Source organism: Fimicolochytrium jonesii (genome assembly GCF_025526975.1).
Source record: "Fimicolochytrium jonesii strain JEL569 chromosome Unknown EV422scaffold_2, whole genome shotgun sequence".
Classification (NCBI taxonomy): Eukaryota; Fungi; Chytridiomycota; class Chytridiomycetes; order Spizellomycetales; family Powellomycetaceae; genus Fimicolochytrium; species Fimicolochytrium jonesii.
Window position 1 is genome coordinate 1,720,109 of NW_026515669.1, and position 22,201 is coordinate 1,742,309.

A 22,201-nucleotide genomic window follows, 5' to 3' on the forward strand; every position below is an offset into this window, starting at 1 on the left:
GCGATAGCTCTGATTTGGAAAGCTTCAGTAGTTTTTACATGGTGTTCATCAGGTCAACTGCAAATATACGAAATGCCGAACCGGTGCATTCAAAGCATTCTTTGCCGTAAGCGCTCGGTCACCGAGTACTTGATATGTCACGCCGCAGGATTTCCCCCAAGGGGATTAGTGCTTACTACGTGCGGAAGCCGGAAATCCTACGCAGATGCAGGACGTCTCCCATACAGATCTTCACGTGGACTCGGACCTGGAAAACGCGGCCGACAATGCAAATTATTGGAGCCTTTGGTCCTCGGAAGCGGCGAGTTCTCACGGTAGTCGCTCCAATTCGCTCGAAACTCGCCTCCGAGTCAGCGGCCTCGGATGCCACGAGAAAACATGCTCCGAATCTCGGACACTTCTTCGTCTCGCATGCGGCATATGGGATTGTATGTACAGTATCTATACTCTAGGGGCCACATGTGACGGTAGGGTTGGCGACGGCTCCCGAATCCCGATAAGCGCGTGGAGGCTTTTCGCTGGACATGGATTTCTGCAGGAGGCTCGTCTTCGGACGCCAACGAGACGAAGCTGGTTGCTTTCACCACATATATATACGTATATATCAGCAACTCGTACTGTCCTGCCCGGCCTTACGTCGTGCACTCAGCGTTGTTCAGCAAGAAACACAGTCCTCGCGCGCTTAGATCATTCTGCGTTTCCCTCCCGACACAATGACAACAGCAACGGAAGAACTCCCTGCGTGCTGCCGTCAAGGCTACGTGCACGATGGCGTCGCAAAAGGAACGGTGGAGAACCTGCACGGCCTCAAAACCTACGTCGCCAAACCGGCCAATTTCCCCACGTCTGCCGCCGAATCCCCACGCAAATGCATAGTATTCCTCACCGACGTCTTCGGCCTGGATTTTATCAACAACCGGCTCTACGCAGACAACCTGGCTAACAGCAGTGGCCTAACGGTCTACCTACCCGACCTTTTCAATGGAACAGCGATGGCGCCTGAGCCCGTAATGAAAGTGGCCGAGGACAGGGAGAAGGTGAAGGGCATCGTCGATCGCCTCCGCCTAGGTCTCACTGTGGTCAAAGCACTACCTACCGGCGCACAGTTCCTGGTACAAAACAACGACAAGACCATGATGGCTCGCCTATCACAGTTCCTGAACGGGTTAATCGATATCGACCGTTACAAGCGCGAGCATATTGGCGCAATCGGACATTGTTGGGGCGGCCGATACGCGACGCTCCTTGCCCACGAAGCTAAAGTAGCTTGTTTCGCTGTCGCCCATACATCTCGGACGGCGGTGCCAGGGGACATTGAGCCTATCAAGATTCCAGCGCTCTTCCTGTGTGCCGAGGAGGATGTCTGGTTCTCAACCGCGACCAGGTTACGCGCGGAGGAGTGCTTGAAAAAAAGGCGCGAGGAGGCTACCCAGGCGGCGGAGGACAAGGTTGCGCCTGTAACTACCGACTACGAGTTTGTCGTGTACCGTGGCACCACGCATGGTTTCGCTTGTCGCGGGGATGTGAGCGACCCGCTTGTCAAGGCGGCTGTTGATGGTGCTCTCACCAAGGCATCGTTGTTCTTCCAGCAGTATCTCATTTGATGTGGATTGACTGGAATAGGCAAATTTTGACACTTGACTCTAGACTGTAGAGTAGTTAAGAAGATATTCCTCTGTGCTACCACGGCATAGGTGGTTGAACATTTTGTCCAGATGTAGCGGGAGAGTGGAGGCATGTTAGCCTCATCAAGCATATATGCAGCTGGTCTATATATATTCGTGCATCCCTACGAGATTCGATACGGATCTTGTAACAGTATACACTGCGCTTTTAAAGTTTCGAAAGTGCAAAAACGTCCTTGTCATGGACAGCGGGGGATGGTCGGTGGGTAAACATGCTACTAACAGTATATACTCTGTGGGAAGAAAAAGGATGGCGAGGAAAGGAAAGGGAAGGTGCGTACTGTACGCTACTGCAGTCTATATAGACATAAATAAACAGCGAGTTGAAAGGTTAATTAAATTGTTCAATTTATCCGACGGCCCTCGCTGGTTTGAACGTGATTTCACCCGCGTTCTATTGTGCATATTTACTCACATTCTGAATCTAATCCGTACTATGTTTAGGATCATGTTTTGTTCATGTTCTGATCTGGAGTGGATGGCCCGTCTCGTCTTATGCTGGTGCCGTACGAATTTATTTGCACGGCGAACGGAAAGAGGTTCCCCATGTATATATTGACTCTCTTGCTCTCTTTTCGTGTCAGAATTTACTGAATATATACATATATACACTTCACACTGTCCAGGCTATCATGAGCGCAACGCAACGCAGGGTCGAGGTCTATACTCCGGACGAATGGGCAAAGTACCCTAAGGCAAAGCCGCTGGCCTTCCCGGTTGCAATGGGACCCATTTCGGCTGCGTTCGTTGACTTTGTCGTTCGCACACTCTACCCCGGTCTGCCTCCCTTCGCTCTCTCGTTGGTGGATGCCCAAGGGGGATTTCTTCCCTTGGATCTCGACAGCGAGGACGTACCGCTCTTCGTCATTCTTCACTCCCCAGGCGACACGTCCACCGCTCCAGCTCTCCCTCGCGCGAAACTTCCCAACGGCCGCATGTCCAAGCACGGGGGAGGCAAGCGAAGCCTTCCTGTTGGCTACACCCCCCGCAGGGGTTCCAAGAAGCCGTCGTCAGCGTCCCCTGCCTCCACCGCCTCGACCCGAGGCTCTCCCTCCCGCGCCGGACTCGCTGACGAACCTTCACCGCCAGCCATTGATCCCGAAGCCCTCGCCGAGGCGTTACTTGATGCCGAGCCTGAATTAGCCCCAACAACTCTACAGGCTCAGATGGCAAGTAACTGCCTCAGGAGGGATCAGTTCTGCGTGGTGTCGGGGAGTCTTGTCGGTCTCGAGTGCGCACACATTCTCCGCCCCGAGTATGCCTTCTCTTTCTTTGAGGACCGCCGCGCCGCGCAGTGGCTTGAGGAACCGCAGGTCATTGCCAACAAGCGTCCGTATGACGTGCGCAACGGGCTCATGCTGACCTCCACCGTCCACCAGCTCCTAGACATATTTTCCTGGTCATTTTTGGATTCGGGACGGCGTACCCCACACTTTCGTCTTCAATGAGCAAGCAGCAGTGCTTGTCCCGCACAACCATCCCCTCGCCATGCCTCTTCCAAATCCACGGTGTTCCATCCCAGACGTGTTTCTTCGGCAGTTCCCGCATAATGATCTTCTCTTGGTCCACCTGCAAGAGGCGGTTCTCCGCCAATGCCGTGGAGCCGGGGAGAGGGACGAGGAGTGGGATGACGAGGAAGGGGGTTGGGCGGTGATGGAGGAGGAAGAAGAGGAAGATTGGGCAGAAGAGATGGGAATGGCATCGGGAGTCATTTTGAAAATGCCCCGTCGTCGCGATTCTGCTGATTAGCCCTCCTCAATGAATGCTGCAAATGCGGCCGCTCTAAATCCATATGCGGCGTTACGCGACCAGAACGCCTTTAGGACGGTACTGTAAATACGAGAGGGACGCTCTCACCACAACATACTGCCAGTCGCTCTCCAAGATACTGCAAACGGGCAAGCACGTGCTCCGCTCTTTTGGAACGTGGCTCAAGGGACAGTGTAAAGTGACGGTATCCTAGCCTCTCAAATCCACCCGAGAGCAAAGACCGACCACGTTGCCAGCCCGATGACTGCCTGACGGGATGAAGAAAAGAATAGGCGTAAATTGTGGTATAAACTTCAGCTGAATCGCTAATTGATGACTCAGCTGATCGCGACGCGAAAGGGGCGGAAAGGGGCACATCGAGGACACTTTTCTCCGACTTCGGGCTACCGCTAATGCCTGAACACCTGCCTTTCATTGCCCGCCCACCGTCCTGTGTCCACCCTTTGAACGGCCTGAGCCTGGATCGCATTCCCTATCAAATCACATAAATCAAAAGCCGTTTGTTCAATCAGTGTTCAATCTCCGATTCTTCTTGTCCGCTGTCCGTCCCGGGTAGTCGTGTTGTGGGGTAAACCGTAACCGTATAAATATCTTGGTGTCATAGGGAGCCCCTCTCACCTCCCACAACCTTCCACCACCGGACACGCTATCGTGCACCGCCGTGTTTCGACCACTTGGAGGTCACCTCTTCGGTGTCCCACCGGTTGACGACCGCAGATATCCCGGATATCACGGAGCACCTTCGGCACCTGTCACCCCGACTGCTGCCATCGTCAGTACGCTACTTCCACAGAAGCGCTCACACCGCTGGGCATACATCGACGGTCATACTTGATGTGGGTGTAAACTGCGGACTGGAAACCGCTTGCTCCCTTGCTGGGCAACCTCAACTGGGTCTCGTGCTCGGCGGTGCTGTCAAAAGACGCGCTCGCTACACTCTGTCCCTTCATCCGACTCCGCTTGACTACGATCATTTGCCTTGGCTACGGTTATCGCAAGCACCGACACCGCTAGCGTCTCTTTCTGGTTCGATCGAAAATGTCGGGACGTTCGGTAGCTTCCGATGGCAGCGTGTCCCTTTACCAATCTAGGCACATGCCAATGGCAACGGCAGCTCGAGGCACGGCGCTCCTATGGGTCGTTCTAGATCTAGGCCTCACTTGGAGCTCTCTGGTCATAAGCACGGCCATCCTTACCTTCATCAACACTTCGTTGAAGCCGCTGATCGCCGTCCTCGCCGGGTTGTCATGTCTTTCAGCTTTGGCGTCGGTTAGGCGATTCATGCTCTGCCACCAGATGCATCCGACGCGCTTGACTGCTCGGAATGTGGAGTGTGGGTATGGAGGAGCGTCGGTATCTGCCAGGTTGACGGAATCGCTGCCAGCGGGTTATGGCACAAGCGGAGCGGCATCGGCCTCCACCGGCATGTCATCTGCGAATATGATTCCCTCCGTTCCTGTCGGGATGCCATTCGACCCGCAGACTGCGAACAAGCCGTTGATCACTGAACGTAAAGACAGCGGATATCATGAGCTGCTTTTCGACACAATGGACAGCGGTGACCATCGATATGCTGGAGTTGACGAGGATGAGCTGCGTTCCGAGACATTGCAGATCGTCGTGCATGGCCGGACGTATGGCGCGCTTGACACCAGGCATCACTGCGGGGGAACTGCTCCAAGCTCTACCAATGCAGAGGACTTCTATGGGGAGCATCTTTCGCCTGCAGCCGTGTTCGATGCCATGGCGACCCAAAGCACATATCGTTATCCGTCGAGTCTCGCGCAGGAACATATCGTTGACATGATTATGGAATCCGAGCTCGACAAGACATCCTGTTCGTCGGTGCTTACAAAGGCTGCCTCTCAACGGCAATCGATGGCAGCGTTCACAAAGCATGTGGCATGTATTGCGTCGGATGAACGTAAGGACATAACCACCTCCGTGACGATTCCGCTCGATCAGCCGTCGCTCAAAGACGCTCCATACGTTGCTCACGGCGTAGTGAATGCGGTCGACTCTCAGCCTCTTCGCAACGAGCAGGTCATTGGGTGCGCTCTCGCAACTGAAGCGATTCCCAGCGTCAGTCAGAATGTCACAGCTACGGGAGTTGACATGTGCCCATCTGCACCTAGTCAGATCTCTAATGCGTTGCTGGAAGACTTGCACTCGTCGATGAACGACGTGGAACTCGAGACGGCTAGCAACGTTTTGGTCAACGCCGCTCAGCTTTTGGAGGAGCCCCTACCGGCAAGTCTCCCGGACATCCAAACCACGAAACTCGCAACACCTCGCATCGAAGGACCTGAATCCATTCTGAAGTCATCTGGAACATCACTGCCGGACGTGCAGACTTCGCCATCCCTGAGCGCGTCGTCATGCCCTGATTCAGCGGTCGAACTTCCCGCGTCACCCAGAATGTTTTGCACAAAAACGGAAGGCCATGCAATGGCACTTATCAAGCTGCCTGGCACAGACATTGTTGCTTCTCGTCCCTGTCGACTCGCTGAGACACCCGAGTCCCGCTTACGCGTTGGACAGCAGGATAGACCGATTCGCTATAAGATACCCGTCTTGCTGGCTATGCGTGCTCGAGCGACGGACATATTAGCGACTGTGAACTTGCCAAAGGAGATCACCATGCGATGCGACCCTGCCACAAGCCCTGGTTTGCAGACCAAGGCGCTGGGAGTGCGTCCGGTCCTACCCGTCACCGAAAACCTGGTGGAGAAGTTCGTGCAGTCCTACTGCGGACCCGACGGATGTCCGTTGATCACACTTCCGCGCGAGATACCCGTGGAAACGGACGAGGCGACCGACATCATCACACCATCCGTCGCTTCGGGTACAATGCAGATTCCCAATCGGATATGGAAGAACGCGAAGACCTTCTCTGCATCGGCAAACGACTTTTGCGTCATGACGTGGAATGTGCTTGCGCCCATGTACTGCACGCGGGAGAAGTTTCCGGATCTGGGTGAAAAGTGGAAGGCGTGGGAGTATAGGCGGGCGAAAATTTTGGATGAGATTGTGTACTATGCTGCCGATGTTGTTTGCTTGCAGGTTTGTGTCGTCGTTTCGGAAATCGCGTGATTGCGACCATGAATCTGACCGACTCGTCTTTCCGACATTTTACAACCAGGAGCTCACGGAAGCTGATTTCTTGTACTACTTTGCGCCCCACCTCCACAAACTTGGCTACCGCGGCATATACCGCGCCAAATCCCGCTCCCCTTTAGCTACCGAGCAAGAACTCAACACTACGAGTACCGATGGGTCCAGCCCTGGCGCGCCGCCCTCTCCCACTCTGACAACACCTGACGGTTGCGCACTATTTTACAACACGAAAACGTTCCGCCTGCAGTCAGTGCAGACCTTCTCGTACCCGGAGCTCGCCGCCACCAGCCTGCTCTTGCCGGCCACGCATGATCTCGGGACGGATATGATGCGGTTCCCCAACACGGCTATCTGCGCGACATTGTTCCATAAAAGCACCCGCAACCGTGTTCGACTCGTGACAACCCATTTGCATTGGAACCCTGCACATGAGCGCACCAAGCTATTGCAGGCGGCATGTTTGATGGAGTTTTTGGCGAAGATGCAGGCGACGGATATGCAGGATGGCGCGCGCGAGGGACGGGGCAGGAAGGCTGGCGGTTCAAGGACGAACGGTTGTGGGGACTCGCGGATTCCGATTGTCATTGCTGGCGATCTGAACTCTATGCCTGCGGAGCGTGTCATGCGATTTTTGGAAACGGGTCAGGTTGATGTGACGGGGGACTGGGGGTGGGCTGGGAAAGAGTATGGACCGTTCACGACGCCAGATGATGGCCAGACTCGGGGAGACGGTACCGCGAATGCTGGCGACGGAAGTAACGCGGGCGTCACGGCGACGTCTACACATTTGAAAGCGCCTCTTCGTTTCCGCAACGCGTACGCAGGCGGCGAGCTGCCTTTCACGAACAGAACTGCGACGTTCACTGGTACGATCGACCACATGCTTTATACCCAGGAATCGCTGACGGTCCGAGACATGTTGGGTCCGGTCACTGGTCGATGGCTCGACACCGTGCCCGCGTTGCCGACAGCGAGCGTTTCGAGCGACCACCTTCCGCTTTGCGCGTGGATGTGCTGGAAGAATTCTAACAATGGCGGCAACAAACAACATGTTGAGCGATCGCAAGGCGCGCGATCAAATCTGCCCCAGTTACCGAAGCACCGAGAGAAACCGTCGGCTGATGCGTGTAAAGCGGGCTTCACGTACGCGGCGGACAATTCGGGAGGTAAACGGAAACGACGCAAGCCGAAGAAGAGTGGAGGCGACGGGAGTGTCGATACCTCTGCCCGCCCACACGGGTCCGCGAACATTGCGATAGGGGGAACCACAAAGGCCGGCAAACCTTCCATTGATGCAGGAGGAAGGTTGAGGGTTCTTCGCGCCGACGCGAATGTGGCGAACACCAATTGGCGTGGTGACAAAGCCCACGCTCGTGACGAACATGGCAAAAAGGGCAAGCATCCCCGCAAGCGTCGTGGTGGAGGAAAGGGCAGCGAGGCGGAAGGAATGGGATCTCGCACTGATGAACAATGGCGTCGCCCGTCTGCGGGTCTCATCGCCGCTTGTGTCTGAGCAGTTCACCTCGCTTCGCAGTTTATTTTGGAAAGATGGAAGGGGGCACTTGTGTGTTCCCGTCAACTTTTTGTATGCTCTTGTTGTCAAGAGTTTTTGGCTTTGTAGTAGCGTAGGTGCTCTAATGTCTAATACGGGGGGGGGGTGTAATGTTCCCACAATGAAAGGAGCATGCTTTTGAAGTTGCCGATTGGGCTGAGAACCTGACAGCGTGTCAAGTACCACCATTTACGAGGCAGAATTCAAAAGAGACATTGCCACCAGGTCTTGGCATTTTGTCCTGGTCCTGAAGCCTGTACAATGACGAACATCAAGAATGATCATTGACTGATACGGATAATGATATGGTATGTACATGCACGACACTAAACGATTCCTACATTACGACCCTCCTACTTCCAACGCCTCACCCAGCCAACGCATGCCCCGACCTCTTGATATGCTCAAAAAGCTTTGTCCGTGACGAAAACGCCTCGCCACACACATTACAGTTCGTCGACCCCGCATTCTTCTCCTTCGCGGCCGCAGCCGCCTTCTTCGCCTGTCGCTCCGCGCGTTTCTGTTTCGCTTTACCTTTCCCTGGCCCGTTGGATTTGGACGGTTGGGAGTCGACGCTGGAGACATCATCTAGTGTGGTTTGATGCAAGGCGTCCGCGAGACTGTCGACGGCGGCGTCGGTGGGGTCGGCATCTGGGTATCCGTCGTCGGAAGCAGGTTTGGAAGGTATTGGGTCGGGTTTGGCAGGGGGTGGCGTTGCTGGAGCTTCCTCTTCTTCGTTGTCAGATGACTGCGCCCACCCGAAGCGTTGCTGCTTCTTTTGCTTCTTCTTCTTTGCTTTACGTCCGCGCGGCGGGGTTGGTTCTGGCGGCGGGGAAGGCGAAGATAGGCGTTCTGCTTCTGCTGTGAATGCGGGGATAGGCATTATTTCTGAAACCTGTTCCGTCGGGGTCTCATCCTTCTCATCCCTCTCATCCTCGTCCACCAGTTCTTCAACGGCATCGTGGAATGTATCGCCTTCCGACGAGAGGTCGTCGTCCTCATCATCATCCCGGAGTATCCCGTCATCTTCCAGGAGCTCTCGGCGCAGAAGCTCCACGTTGCGGATGTGCTTCTTTGACCGTTCATGGTTCTCAAACTGGGAGGGGATGAGGATTTGAGGACCACCCACTGCCTAGATGGGGCATTCAACTCATCGACATACCTGCTTCTCACTCCGAAACCCCTTATCACAAGCCACGCAATACAGCTCTTCAATCTCCTCCTCCTCCTGCAGCTCAAGAGCAGCGTGGTGATCCTTCTCCGCAATCTTGGCCCATTCCGGAATGACATAATCGTCCGCGCGGAGTTCACGTTCCCGCTTCGTCTCTTCCGCTCGCTTCTTCCTCTGCAGCTCAGCCTGCTTCTGCGCGTCCACGACGCCTTGCTTGTCCTTCCACTCCTTGTAACGGGGATCCCGTTTGCGGAGGAAGGCTGCTAAGCTCCGCACTGCGTCGTTGAACTCCCGTCGTGCGAGTTCCCTGGCGCGTTTGTTCTCCTTTTCCATTAAACGCCGGACACGGCGATCCGGCGCGTCAAACAGCCGATGTTTGTCATGCCACCTGAAGGACTTCACAGTCACATAGTTGAGGAACTTATTGTAGAAATCCCGCGGTCGGCCCTCATATGCCTCGGTGGACGTGCCGAAGTCCGTGCGAGTCTCCGCAACCTCCTCCACTTCCTCAACAAGCGCCTCAGAGTCGTTTGCGGCGGCTTCTTCGTCTTCGTGTTCCAGTCGGCGGAAGAGGTCGCCAAAGACTGCGAAGAACCCCTTGGGGCCGTCGCCATACCCGGAGTACGAAGAGGCGCTGAAGAAGCGCATTAAGACATCGGTGGTTGTGACGTCCATGTACGCGGCGCTTCCGCCCGCTGTTTCTCCAATCGAGTCTTCATCGCCTCTCAGAATTGCGTCCTATAGACCAAACAAATCCATGTTCGTCAGCCCTTTGCGTCTTACGTATATAGAGCAGACTGCGTCTATGCCCATACCCTATGCGAGTCATACCTAAAGAAAGTGAACATATAGTGAGTCAAGAGCCCCAGATGAATAAGCTACAGACGAAAGCGTTGGCAACACATACAGATAATTGGTGCGCCTTCAACATACCAAGCACGCTCTTGTTCGTCTGAGAGGACCTCGTACGCCTGCTGCACCTGCGAAAACAGGTGCGTAGCTTCCTCAATTCGGTCAATATTCTTGTCACTGTATCCAGGAAAGGTCCTCGATAAGAAAACTGAACGATGCCTACTGCGTTTCACCAGGAACGTAGGACTCACGGGTGCAGCTCTAGGGCCTTCCGTCGATACGCCTGTAGGAGGGAAGTTAGCCGAAGCCCAGTGGAAGGAGACAGATATCTTTGAAGCCTACCTTCTTCAGCTCCGAGGCGTCGGCTTTTCGCTCGACGCCGAGCAGTTCGTAATAACACGTACGCATGTCGGCAAGCCGAGCGGTTGTGTCGGTGCGTGGAAAGGGAGTGCTGCAATGAAGACACCCGAGGGTCCCGCCGTATATGCAATAGAAAGCCTGCGATGGACAGAGAGAGAGCACAAAAGGACTGCCGTCACAACCAGCTCCTACGGGGTTGCTTTCAGGACGGAAATGCTGCCGATTGTGAACAAGTCGACCAGAAAAACAGCGATTTGCCCAAATCGAGAACGCGTTGCCCCTGTTGCATTTTCGGTCCTTTGTTTTCCACTAGCCCAATTCGCAACGGCGTTCGCCAAGATCATTCACTTTCCCACGGTATTCCGGTGGCTCTTTTCACGATGCTATCCTCTCCCGTGCGATATGTGACCAAGAACTTCACTTCCGCCGGTGAGGTCGACCAGTTCTGGGCAAGCAAGGCACGATCGCCGGCCCACTCCACCTATCATCTTCGGACAGCCGCCCTGGGTTACTACAATGTTGAGGCTTACGGCCGGTAGGGAAGATCATAGATGCCTCCAAGCGTATTCAGGGACGACCACTGAAAGCTTTTGCCATATATTCGCTCTTTTCCAGAGCTGAGAACCTTCTGAGGAAGTACATGGAGACAATCGACGACGCGAATGATATTGAGGTTCGTTAGAGGGTTTCCAACATTCGTATCCGGGGACGAACGACTAATTTTCCCCAGGCGCTGGAAGCCCTTGCTAGGTAATCGCGTCATCATCCGCCTGTAGCAGGCTCGGGGCGGGGAACTGATTTCGACGGGACTTGTAGTGCTTCGGTGAAAGTTGGGAAATTTCGGGACGCACTAGTGTTGCACGAGAGGTCAGTATGCCCAAACATATCGGAGTGGGAGCTGAACTAGCTTACGACGTTGGAACCACTTATCTTAGGCTCCTCGAGCTGCAACCAAACTCGCACACTCTATTGCTAGCAATAGCGAAACTGCATTTGAGAGTTGCAAAAGCTTCTCAAACCCCGACTACACGGTGTGATAATGTGGAGAAGGCTTTGGTGTACTTACCATCGTGAGTTCTGACTTCATACTGTTTCTGCAAGCCGCTGAAGCCTCATGGAGTTATCAACAGATGTCGGTACAAGGTGGACGACCAGATGACTCGAGATGCAATCGACACACTTGAGAAGGCATATCAGTTCATTGCCGAACAATGTATGGACGTTTGCCTGTCTACCGAGATGCTGCATGCGCAGGAATTTCTGAATCAGTTTCGCAGGTCCCGAATGCGCTACACCGGAGCTTCTACTGCCGAGGTTGCTGCAGTTAGCGCGTGTACCCGAAACATGGAAGAGGAGAAATCTTCATGGCTGGCTCTTGAGGGCTGTCCTCCGCAGTGCTGTGCCAGCGAGGTTCGGAGGCTCCGAACTGTGACGCAATCTCAATCTGAGTGCGTAAAGGACTAAAAGTTTTTGTGTCTGACAGCGGCTGGAACTACGTCACTTCACAACGCGAAGCGATGGCATCTTCATTGGACTGGATCTCGACGGCCGTCCAGTTCATTGACGATATTACGGATGGATGCACCAACGACGAACGGGAACTGGATATCGCCGAGCTAAAGCTGTGGCTGCATGCGACCCACATTCGTCTGCTCCTACAGAAGTGGGTTAACTTAGATTGTACGAGAGCACTGTATAGCGGCACGGATGTTAATCTATTGCTCAAAGAAAGCCCCTCAACGACAATGGCGTCAAAGAAGCTTTCCAAAGCCTCGAGACGGCTCTAAACGACATTGTAGAGCTGCTGCCAATCGCCAAAAATGAAAGTAACCGCTTCTTTGCGGACCTGCGCTCGGTAGGGCATTGTAAGCTGGTGATAAGTGGATTATGCGAGAAGTCTCACGAACAAGCTTTTGCGCATACAGGAATACCTGGCTCAGTGCGAACTGCTGGGCGCTCTCAGCGTTCTGCATAGTCTCGCCTCGAAAACGAGGACAATAGCCGATACGAAGCATCAGCAGTCGCAAATTCGGGCGACGTTGGATCATCTTCGACTGTGCCTCTCTTGTAAGTTCCTAGAATATTCGGCTCCGCGAAGGGCCCCCGTGGGTTGACAGTTTGCTTTTACAGTCAGGATGTCGAGTCAGGATGTTAGACTTGCACGAGCAGCAACCACGCGCTTGACAGTTGCGACGCATGCCATCCTAGCCATTCTTTATACCTTCGACTACGGCTGGCTGTTCTCCGATTCGCTCCATTCCCCGACGAAGGTTGGCCACTCCCACTTGAAGCAGCATCCGCGTCTGTCGAATGAAATCGAGTTTCCTACATTGACTCTGCCAGAGAGTTCGGAAACAGAGGAAGTGATACCTCGCGATGTGATGGTACTCCTTGGCTGGATGCATAAAAGTTTGGCTGCCATCGATGAGCCTGTCTTGAAGCACGGCAACGAAAATCTTGCCGAGTACATTCATGTGGTTGCATGGCACTATTCAACGGATAGTTTCAGAGAAGACCTCCGGAACGTTCTCCCACGTGCGGTTGAGACATTCCAGGTAAGGCGCAGGAACATGCCACTTTGTCTGCCGGACTTCAAGACTGACCTGTCATCTTTTCCCAGCGATCTGGCTCGGTCAGTGACCGGAAAGCATCGCACACACGTCCGCAATTGACCCTGGCGGACATTGATGCCTTTATATTGATGCTCCTCATTCAACGGCAAGCGTGGTGCAGGCAGAGGAAGCATGCCGGTTCCAGCGGAGTGGAATATCTTTCTGCGATTGGGGCCTGGAAGCCGACGGAATTGCAGCAGAGGTTCTGGTTGACTGCGCTGGGTAAACTGGGAGATGTGAGTCAATGTCGACCTGCCGGCGGACAAACGTTGTTTTACTGATTTTCCTTCAATCACAGCCCGACGACCAATGCCCGGCTGACAACATACTTGACGAGGAATCTTTCGCACAAGCTATCCGGGATATTCGCGGAGTCTCTGCATCCGGCCAGCTATTGACGGCATCTGATGGTACTGGTGTGCACCGCCGGGCTGTCTATGGTTCGATTGGTCTGCTGTATACGCGACTGTCCAATCGACAACCTGTGCGCTTCAAAGAGGCTCATCACTTCTTGTCAGTGTGGGAGAGTCTCGTGGATGACGCTGAAGATGGGGCCGATCTGGGGGAGACTGTGGTATTCGACCCGGAAGTTCAGATGTAAGCACAGCCCCACCAAATTTCAGTGCGACCTTCCACCTTCCGTCCGTAAACCCCCTCGACTCATGTTCCGTATTTGGATATGAATAGGGCTTCCATTGACGAAGCAGACATCAAGAACGCCATCCAAGAGCTGACCGCCCGCAACGAAGGACTGGCAAAGAAGCAATCCAGCCTCAACCTATCGCTGAACAGTGTGTCTCCAAGACCAGTGAAGGTGGACTCCCCTCTTCCTAGCGAGGACCCCACGCCGTCGCCCGAAAACGAAGCCTCGCAGCAGGATGTGCCCGGCTCCGATAATGCGTACGCAGCTGTTTTCTCTCCGGTAAACTCCCTTCCGAGGACTCCCAATGGGCGTTATGTGAATCGGGATAGTCAGGGCAGGCTTGATGTTGATCGATTTGCGGCACCTGATGGCAGCGAGGTGTGTACCAGAGGGGCGAAAGGAACTCTTCACTGAAAACCGCTAACGCATCATTACGCAGAGCTCGCATCGCCCTCAGGCATCGGTCAAGGAAGAGTTAGGAAAGGATGTCGGACGAGTTAGTCAATTAACACCCAGCCGAAAGCCTCAAGCGGTTCAGACCCCTGCGAGTGCGCGAACGCGGCGACACTTTCAGGAACTAGAGGCAATGAGGAAGCCTCCCACGGAAGGTACGGTACTATCTGGTATATGTAATCGGCGACGATTCACGCTGACTAAATGGCCTCCAGCACTGCAAGATTCCGTCTCGAACGGAAGCTCCTCACCCGCTTCAGTCTACGGCACCCCGATGCGCGATACCCCTATCCGAGCGTCGACCGCACAGTTCACCGGCCGGTACCAACCAGAAACTCCAATTTCACATTACTACACACCGAGTGCGGGCGAGGGCTCGTCGATACCTGTAATCAGGCGACCCCCTTTCTCCAGTCCTGCACCGTCTTTGATCCGACTGTCTGTTGCGCAAGTTGAGCCGGCACAGGAATCCGTCACAATGGGGGAATCTTTCATTCAAGCTCCTGCACCTCCGTCTTCACCGTTTTGGAGTAAATCTCCGGCCGGTAAATCGCCGGCTGCACCGAAAACTGTTGCATTCGACCGTGAAACGGAACCAAGGGAGACTGGTCAGGCTCACGATGAGAAGAATGATGATGATGAAGACTTGGCGGAAAAGGAGGAGAAGACGGTCGGCCTGGAAAAGGCGGACCGGAAGATGCTGCCGCGGTTCCAACTATCCGGCATATCGCACACCCCGAAGCGCAATCCGAGAGAACTGATAGGCAACCGAGGCGACATGTCTGAGCTTCGACGTCGAGCGCATGTGAAAAATGCTCAATTACGCTTTGAAGGTGGTCAGCCGGATAGCAACTCTTCGATGGTAGGTCCTCCAATGTTATAGTCCTTGGGTAACTCTAAATTGAACTGTTTATTTGTTGTAGATGGGTTCACGGTTGAACCGTCAACTTTCAAAATTAGGTGAAATGAAACTCTCAGAATAGTCCTCTGGTCATTACTAGTTACATCTGTTCATCAGGACTCGAAACTTTGCGAGATGATACTTCAGCGTCGATTCATGGACGTAATCCACGTAGCAACTACGCCAGTACTTTGTATAGTTGGGGGAGCTAGTTAATCTTAACGATAGAAATCAGGTTTATCGATATCATATCGAATGTGCGTTGTCTTGTTCTCAGGGCTATCTTGCAGCATTCTACATCTGGAAGTAAAAGACATTGTCTTTGTCAAATCCGCTTAGCGATACGGCGGCGTGCGCATTCCGAACGGCGGGCTCTGGTTCCAAAGCGAACAAAGTCATTTGGAAGTTCCTCCTCAACTAGAGTTGGTCATGTTGACCCACAGAAAGGCTGAAAAGCGGCTCATGGGGCAAGAGTCAATCAGCGGCAAGTGGATGAAGCATTGCTGTTGCAGTTCAATTGAGCCGATATGGCGATTGTGTATACAAATCCATTACGGCGATCTGATGTGATCTGCGTTCCGAATAACACAGGCGGACATGGTCTAGACTGGCTCGTTCCCACAAGGCACGGACGAGGAGTGCTTGGTGTGGAGTGGGAAGGAGATAGCTATCGTCCCGTCTGGTTCGTCTTCTACGTTCTACGCTGGAGTAGTAGTGGCATTTGTTCGGCCTGCCTTCGGAAGTCGTCGCGCTTTTTATACCTGCGGCCCCGAGAAAGAAAATGCGTCGGACAATATTGTTGCGACCATATGTCTGTGACCTCACGTGATCAAGTCGGCTTCGTGCCCGGACTTTTGGCCACCTATCTGTAAAAGCCCGTAAGTTACGCGAAATTTCAGCAGACTGCTCCGTCCGCACAGGTGGCCGCCGACGAAGGTGAGAGACAGTCGGGCCCATTATGAGTCCAGGTGCAAACGGATCGAAGAAGATACCAGCCGTGGGTCTACGGGTCTGCGACAGGCCCTGTCCTCCCTACTCTCTCGACCGACGGGCTTCCTGCCAAGATGAGCATAACGTTGGATGGAACGCGGACTTGGGAGCCTGCGTTGACTGTCCCTCGGCTGTCAGGCCAAGCACCCAAAGGCTATCGCGGCATCGGGATTGTTGTGCCGACCGGTGAGCATAGCGATAAGCCCTTCACCAATTATCACCGGCCACATAGGAAAGCAGCCACTCAGGCCTCGCGGAGCGGTGAACCCCGAGATGTTGGGCTGGATCGGCATCGCTACCTTCTCTACACTTCATTGGCCGCCGAAAAACTCGCTGCAGCGGAGGCGCATCCTGCACCACTCAAGCATGTCAACCCCGTCGCGGCGGCGATGGATCTGCCGTATCTGGACGCACACTCCAAACAGCAAGTCGTGAGAAAGCCTCCAAAACTGCCACCGATGCTTCAGTCGCAAGCGGAGGAGCTAAAGGAAATCCAAAGAATCGCTGCTAACATTGAGAAGAAGCAGGAGGAGGAAAGGAAGATGAAGGAGAAGCAGCTGCATCTTGAATTTGATCGTATGGTCCGCGCCGAAATGGGGCAGTATCAACACTCTACCGGAAATGTAATCTTTCACGAGATGCCTCAAACTGCTTTTGATCGTCACCTTCCACCGCCTTCGGATGAGCTGACCGTAATCTCTCATAAAACCCAATGGCTGAACACCGTGTCATCACAGAAAGGCGCGGTTGGGAGCAGCGCGATGGAGCAAAGAAAGACCGTCGTGAAGAGGCATGAGAATGAAAGGCATGGCCATGACAACTCGGATGAGGACCTGTTCATCGTCAGGACGGCCGAAACGGATGACGCTGACGAGAATGGGATGAAAAGTGTCTATAGCTTCGACTCGGATGTCTCTCACCTTTCGAAAGGAGATCGAAATAGTTCAGGCCGTCATCCGATGAGTGCTCAGACATCGAGGCCCGTGACGCAGAGGACCAGTGCAGCTCGAAGATCCTATTACAGACAATCGACCGCGAAAAGGCCAAACCCAGCTGGATTGGGTGGTACTGGAAGCAATGAGAGTCCGACTGATGATGAAACGCAGACTTTATCTCGCTCGACCGTCCGTCTCTTGAAGAAGTTCACCCGTGAAGGAGTGGATGGAGCGCAGGCCATGGCACTCCCTTCGCGCAACATCGAGTCCCTCCTCCGGGTTACACTCACGGGCACTACATGGGATAGGGAACAGAGAACGGCGAGATACATCCCGTATGCCGTCGTTCCAAAATCGCCTCAGCCACCACCTGATGGAGCCGCACCGGATAAGGCCGCAGTCTCGGCAACCCCTTCGAGAAAGTCCCATCTTCCCACTCAGCGGCATCGGCGTGCCTACGAATTCTACAACCCAGTCATGTTCCAGCGTGCGATGCAAGCTTTAGAGGAGGGAAAATATGTTGAGGCCGGACAGCTCGCAAAAGCAGGAACGCAGGCTCCTGTACGAGCAGATGAGATACAGTTACGTTTACCGAGTGCTCATGAGGCGAGGGATGACGATGATACATCAACCGTCACCGATGACCCATCGAACGACGGAACGGCCCAGCATGGGACAGGTGGTGGTGGAAACGGTAGTGGGCTTACCGATCCGCTCGCGGTGGACTTCAATATCAAGTTTCTACATAGTCTAAGTAAGGTGAGATACGCTTCCCTGAGGGATTTTCACGCCATCGACCTTCAACACCAACTCACCGCTACATTCGCTTGAATGTATAGAAACCCGCTACTCCGCAGCTCGAGCTGCCTGAGGTGGCCCAGCGTAGAAAGAAGGATCAAGCAGCTGAATCGACAATGCACTTTTCATTGACACGTTTTGTGATTTTGCGTAAGATTCTGCGTTTTCGTTGCCAGCAGAAGATAACGCTCCTAACTCAACAAACCTCGTCCGCGTTAGTGAAACGACTCGCGAAGGAACGCCTAAAACCAAAACCAATCTCCGACGGCCGAACGCTGAATGCCGCCGACGGAGACTCATCTACCTCGCATAGCGCTACATCGAAACATTCCTTCCTCGATTTTTTGGAAACCCCTTACATTTCACTCGACCGACCACCTATGAAAAACACCCCTGCCTTCAACGCGCTATTCAAAACCCTTGCGCAGGCTCTATGCGACACCAGCCCCGACCGAACCCTCCGTTTCGAAGCCTTCCGTCTTCTCATCCAGATTGACAACGAACCGCAGCTTGGGCGATGGGAGGTCATAGCGTTCAGGCGAGTCATTGACGAGATGTTGCAACATGGAAACGCATCGGAGCAGTGGCTGGCAGCGACAACTCTCGCGAGGCAAGGGGAGCTGAATGATATTGTGCTTTCGATTTTGCGCAAATCGTTGGGAGATGTCGATGCGGCGCGGAGGGCGCTTGCATTGCAGATGCTTGGTGGACTGGACGTTTCTTTGGCTGATCGCGTGCTGCAGATTGTTCTGGAGGACTGTGGGAGTACGAGCTGGAGGGTGCGTTGCGATGCCGTTACGTTGCTGGAAGTGTGGGTTCAGAAACTGTCTGAGTTGCTCCCATGCCCCACGGACGATGATGACCTCCAGACGACCCTGCATGGCGGAGGGAGCCAGTCCAGCGAGCGCTCAAGCGTGGCCAGCCGGTCCACCCGCCCCAGCACACAGCAGCACCCGCCTTCAGAATCAGAAGATTCTGCGAACGCTCGGCAACTACTTCAAATGTCTGTGCAAATGCTGCTTTCACTTATGTGGAACGACTGGCATCAAGATGTCCGGCAAGTGGCGTCCTCTGCGCTGGCGAGATTGGGAAAAGGTCGGACTGTGCTGGATTGGCTGGTTGCGATGTTGGGTGCGGAGGATCCTTTGAGAAGAGTGGATGCTTTGCGGGCTTGCATGAGACTCGGCTTTCTGTTAGCGGCTGCTGTGGACAGTTATGTTATGTGCTTGGCTGATAACTTTGCAAGTGTTCGCCTTGAAGCGTGCAAGGTGAGCTCAATGAGCGCGTTCGTGGGGCAGCGATAAGGGAAACCAGTTAAATCTAATCGTACTTTCCATGGGTTTCTTCAGCTTGCTTGCGTGGTTCAAATGAAAGATCGAAGCGTACTGAACAGTCTGTTAGATCGCGTCACGGACTTCGAGTGGCAAGTGAGGGCTTACGCCGTCAAAGGTGAGGCATAAGTACTAAGAGCGGTTAGCTACTGTACATCGTGAATCAATGCTCACATATTATAATCGCAGGCGTCGCCAACAGTGGTAACACTGACCCGCAAGTACATGCCGCTCTGCGCTGCGTCCTATATCACGACCCCAACCCGTCAGTACGAGCCGAAGCAATCAACGCTACTCAGTCATTGGGTATCTTGGCACAAGACAAGGTTCTGCAGCAAGCTGTGTTCACCCTCAGAGAAGTGGATCCCACGCCGGCGGTACGGAAAGAGGCGGACAAAGCACTCACGGCGGCCGTGGGCTTGATCATTGCTACTGGACCGGGACAAGATCTTCCAACTTTCACTTTGACCAATGAAGCGGGTGCTGTGGTAGCACCTTCGGCAACGACCAACAACGCGAATGCCGCTGGTGGCTCTGCTGGCCTCGGGTCACCTATGCCCACTGCAAGAGGAAGCGGAAACAGCAGTGTTCCAACGACATCCGGCCGCGGGGCGGCCAGCAATGCGAGCAATGCCACCCTCTCCATCCCCTTCGCACACATCCTCTCCGACCGGTCGCCCGCAGAAGCCTCAGTCTTCCTTCGCACTTCGCTGGTAGAAGAAAAGGAACTCGAAGCCGTAATCGACCAGGTCCGCGACATGGCGGGGCAAGACCGTGTCACTGCCGAGGTGATGGAGAGCAATTCAGGTCCACACCCGTACGATGAAGATGAGGAAGTTGTAGATGATCACGTGCCGGATGTAAAGGCGATTCATGAAAGGAAGGGGAGAAGGCATATTGATATTGGGTTACCCGAGATTGTGAGGAAGCTGCCTGGGGTTCCGATGAAAAGACCGTGGCAGAATCGGCATAGGACGGTGGCTGGCGCGGCTGAATGATGGGACTTCGGTTGTACCAAACCCAGCCGAACACTATCCGCTGCAAGCAGGACTATGGGACGACCGATGTTGAGATAAAGCAGGCGCCCAGTACTGCATATGTACATCATGAATATAGAGAAAGAAGGTGGTTGCGAGCTGAATCGCAAGCCGATACTGCAGCAGCGGGTCGAGACTGGGTCGAAACCCCGTTCTTGCAAGCACAGTTGCGAACCGAGTGCATCGTTCCCGACGTCCATAGACTTCCGTAGTATGGACTTTGCCCCGGCATTGGACCGCACAGTTATCCAAGCTGCTGCGGCCCTTCGACTATGTGCCCTTGCTAGGCGCTCGTTGGCAGAGGATGCGCGGTTCCATGCTTCAACCCCAGGTGTCTTGACAAGTAACTGTCCATCTAGAATAGGCCACAGCATTTCGGTCACAGCAATCGCAATCTGATCCTTGCAGTCTTACGCACAACTTCCATATCCTCTGCTCTGCGGTGACGGCCTCATCATCCAACCTCACCCAATGAGCTCACTCCCTTCAACAAGGCGTTGAATTTGAACGGTGATGAGAAGCGGAAGGGAACGCTCACAATCGGGAACGTCGATTGTGCCAAATTTCAGCACAAGATGCACAACGCGAGACGAGAATGGAACACAAATCCGCTTCGTTGTTCAAGAGCGGCATGCACCAGCACCCTTCTCAAACTCATTGGAAGTGCCGAGGATGTCTTTCACCTACGACCACACATCACAAAGTCGCAACCAGGATGCTCTCCCATTCCTCAATCATATCGTATTTTCTTCCTTTATTTTGTAAATTTCAGGAGAGGCCGAAGCCTCTCCCACCACCAAAAATTATACCCCCACGCTGACCCCGAAGGGCCAGGTGAACCAAGGCCATCGAACGGTTGTGCAATGCCGACGAGCCTCAATCCGGCCGTGCCTTCTTGATCACACGAAGCCGTGAGTCAGGTAAGTATGCAGGATCACAGGGGGATGCTGGGCAGGCCTCCCTTTTATAGGCGCTGAGGGAGCTCTCGAGATTGCTCACATCCCTTCGCCACAACTCCAAAAGGTGGCACAGTCATGCTAAATGCCCGCAATCCGCGCGTGAAGCAGGGGTGAATTTAATTCGGGCAAATTTGAACTTTTTTGTTGTTGCCCACCCAGACTGCTGATGACCATCGCTGTATTAGTACTATCGGCGTTTGCCTTTTGCCTCAGCAAATGACGCGGCGGCATAGTGGCGTGGAGCCTGCTTTGGAGGGGGAGATCGGCGAGACGGCGTCGCCTACCAGCGCTTCAGCTTTGACCAATACCTCTGTTGCAGCGTGAGACGCCGGCTCACGGAGAGCGGAAATTCAATTCGCACCAGAACCTCCTCCACTGCGTCAACTGTAGGCCAGGTCTCAAGATACACCTCTACAGTCATCGCCACGCCCCCAACATCGAATCCATGGTCCCTACATCCCTCCGGCGCCACAATCCCTCCGGCGCCACAATCCGTTCTTGCTCACCCCTCCTCACACAATGTAAAAAGTGAAAGCATTCCTCACACAACGCCAGTCCGCGTGAGCCAGGCAATCACGGGAATGGCCAGTAACCGGTGCGGTGCAGCAGAATGTGAGCGGGGTGCGGGAGTGGGAGGAGCGGATACCCCGGTAGCTGCGGGCGTCACAGGCGGCGCAAAGAAGTTGAGTTTCGCAGTCAGGGCAGGTAAGCAACTCGAGCGAACGAGCATCACTGATGATTCGGTATTTTCGCCAAGGGCACATGGTCTTCTGTTATGGGCATGTCACAAGGGAAGCGCCTGACTAGCATTCCACTTGTTACGAAGTTATGCGAAGCCTCCCATGATGGTCTTTCCACACTGATATGGCATATGATATGCTTGGCGAGTGCCATTATACTGCTGACCGCTCCACCTTTGCGATGTTGGCTGACAAGTTCAGACTAGGAGAACGAGAGCGTCCAGAAACAAAGCAAACTGCAGAGCGGATGCTGCCCAATGATGTTTCGCTCACGAAGCCTACCGTTTGGGGCTGC

At 54.1% G+C, this 22,201-nt stretch overlaps 6 protein-coding genes across 6 annotated transcripts; 5 read left to right on the top strand and 1 right to left on the bottom strand.

The window, feature by feature from the left end:
- Window positions 1-391: 391 nt before the first annotated feature.
- On the top strand, window positions 392-2,008 carry EV422DRAFT_515518 (Alpha/Beta hydrolase protein). Its single transcript, XM_053069320.1, has one exon. The coding sequence runs from the start codon at window positions 714-716 to the stop codon at window positions 1,602-1,604; it is 891 nt and encodes a 296-aa protein (XP_052929617.1). The 5' UTR covers window positions 392-713; the 3' UTR covers window positions 1,605-2,008.
- A 309-nt stretch (window positions 2,009-2,317) lies between these two features.
- On the top strand, window positions 2,318-3,434 carry EV422DRAFT_503462 (uncharacterized protein; the record flags this gene model as incomplete). Its single annotated transcript, XM_053068345.1, has 2 exons — window positions 2,318-3,025; window positions 3,072-3,434. 2 exons carry the CDS (start codon window positions 2,318-2,320, stop codon window positions 3,432-3,434), a joined length of 1,071 nt encoding a protein of 356 aa, XP_052929618.1.
- A 775-nt stretch (window positions 3,435-4,209) lies between these two features.
- On the top strand, window positions 4,210-8,350 carry EV422DRAFT_155416 (uncharacterized protein). The gene is made up of 2 exons (XM_053064928.1): window positions 4,210-6,518; window positions 6,598-8,350. The coding sequence occupies exons 1-2, from the start codon at window positions 4,494-4,496 to the stop codon at window positions 8,083-8,085; spliced, it is 3,513 nt and encodes a 1,170-aa protein (XP_052929619.1). The 5' UTR covers window positions 4,210-4,493; the 3' UTR covers window positions 8,086-8,350.
- Window positions 8,351-8,389: 39 nt separating this feature from the next.
- EV422DRAFT_515523 (DnaJ domain-containing protein) lies at window positions 8,390-10,759 on the bottom strand. Its single transcript, XM_053069321.1, has 6 exons — window positions 10,490-10,759; window positions 10,399-10,430; window positions 10,229-10,324; window positions 10,111-10,126; window positions 9,287-10,033; window positions 8,390-9,220 (listed from the first exon to the last, which is right to left on the bottom strand). Exons 1-6 carry the CDS (start codon window positions 10,553-10,555, stop codon window positions 8,492-8,494), a joined length of 1,686 nt encoding a protein of 561 aa, XP_052929620.1. The 5' UTR covers window positions 10,556-10,759; the 3' UTR covers window positions 8,390-8,491.
- A 1,744-nt stretch (window positions 10,760-12,503) lies between these two features.
- EV422DRAFT_155552 (uncharacterized protein) lies at window positions 12,504-15,371 on the top strand. The gene is made up of 6 exons (XM_053064929.1): window positions 12,504-13,062; window positions 13,128-13,355; window positions 13,418-13,716; window positions 13,807-14,140; window positions 14,202-14,370; window positions 14,431-15,371. The coding sequence occupies exons 1-6, from the start codon at window positions 12,643-12,645 to the stop codon at window positions 15,096-15,098; spliced, it is 2,118 nt and encodes a 705-aa protein (XP_052929621.1). The 5' UTR covers window positions 12,504-12,642; the 3' UTR covers window positions 15,099-15,371.
- A 2,337-nt stretch (window positions 15,372-17,708) lies between these two features.
- Window positions 17,709-20,221, top strand: EV422DRAFT_155602 (armadillo-type protein). The gene is made up of 5 exons (XM_053064930.1): window positions 17,709-17,795; window positions 17,881-17,989; window positions 18,059-19,107; window positions 19,189-19,288; window positions 19,360-20,221. Exons 2-5 carry the CDS (start codon window positions 17,956-17,958, stop codon window positions 20,166-20,168), a joined length of 1,992 nt encoding a protein of 663 aa, XP_052929622.1. The 5' UTR covers window positions 17,709-17,795; window positions 17,881-17,955; the 3' UTR covers window positions 20,169-20,221.
- The last annotated feature ends 1,980 nt before the right edge of the window (window positions 20,222-22,201 follow it).

Bases quoted from the DNA above. Each gene is read 5' to 3' on its own strand.
- EV422DRAFT_515518 (XM_053069320.1), top strand. From the start codon at position 714: ATGACAACAGCAACGGAAGAACTCCCTGCGTGCTGCCGTCAAGGCTAC.
- EV422DRAFT_155416 (XM_053064928.1), top strand. From the start codon at position 4,494: ATGTCGGGACGTTCGGTAGCTTCCGATGGCAGCGTGTCCCTTTACCAA. The intron at 6,519-6,597 runs GTTTGTGTCGTC...TTTTACAACCAG, and splicing joins CCGATGTTGTTTGCTTGCAG to GAGCTCACGGAAGCTGATTT.
- EV422DRAFT_515523 (XM_053069321.1), bottom strand. From the start codon at position 10,555: ATGCGTACGTGTTATTACGAACTGCTCGGCGTCGAGCGAAAAGCCGAC. The intron at 10,431-10,489 runs GTAGGCTTCAAA...TCCCTCCTACAG, and splicing joins ACGCCTCGGAGCTGAAGAAG to GCGTATCGACGGAAGGCCCT. The intron at 10,325-10,398 runs GTGAGTCCTACG...TCCTGGATACAG, and splicing joins AAGGCCCTAGAGCTGCACCC to TGACAAGAATATTGACCGAA.
- EV422DRAFT_155552 (XM_053064929.1), top strand. From the start codon at position 12,643: ATGTCGAGTCAGGATGTTAGACTTGCACGAGCAGCAACCACGCGCTTG. The intron at 13,063-13,127 runs GTAAGGCGCAGG...ATCTTTTCCCAG, and splicing joins GTGCGGTTGAGACATTCCAG to CGATCTGGCTCGGTCAGTGA. The intron at 14,371-14,430 runs GTACGGTACTAT...AATGGCCTCCAG, and splicing joins GAGGAAGCCTCCCACGGAAG to CACTGCAAGATTCCGTCTCG.
- EV422DRAFT_155602 (XM_053064930.1), top strand. From the start codon at position 17,956: ATGCACTTTTCATTGACACGTTTTGTGATTTTGC. The intron at 17,990-18,058 runs GTAAGATTCTGC...CGTCCGCGTTAG, and splicing joins GACACGTTTTGTGATTTTGC to TGAAACGACTCGCGAAGGAA. The intron at 19,289-19,359 runs GTGAGGCATAAG...TTATAATCGCAG, and splicing joins GAGGGCTTACGCCGTCAAAG to GCGTCGCCAACAGTGGTAAC.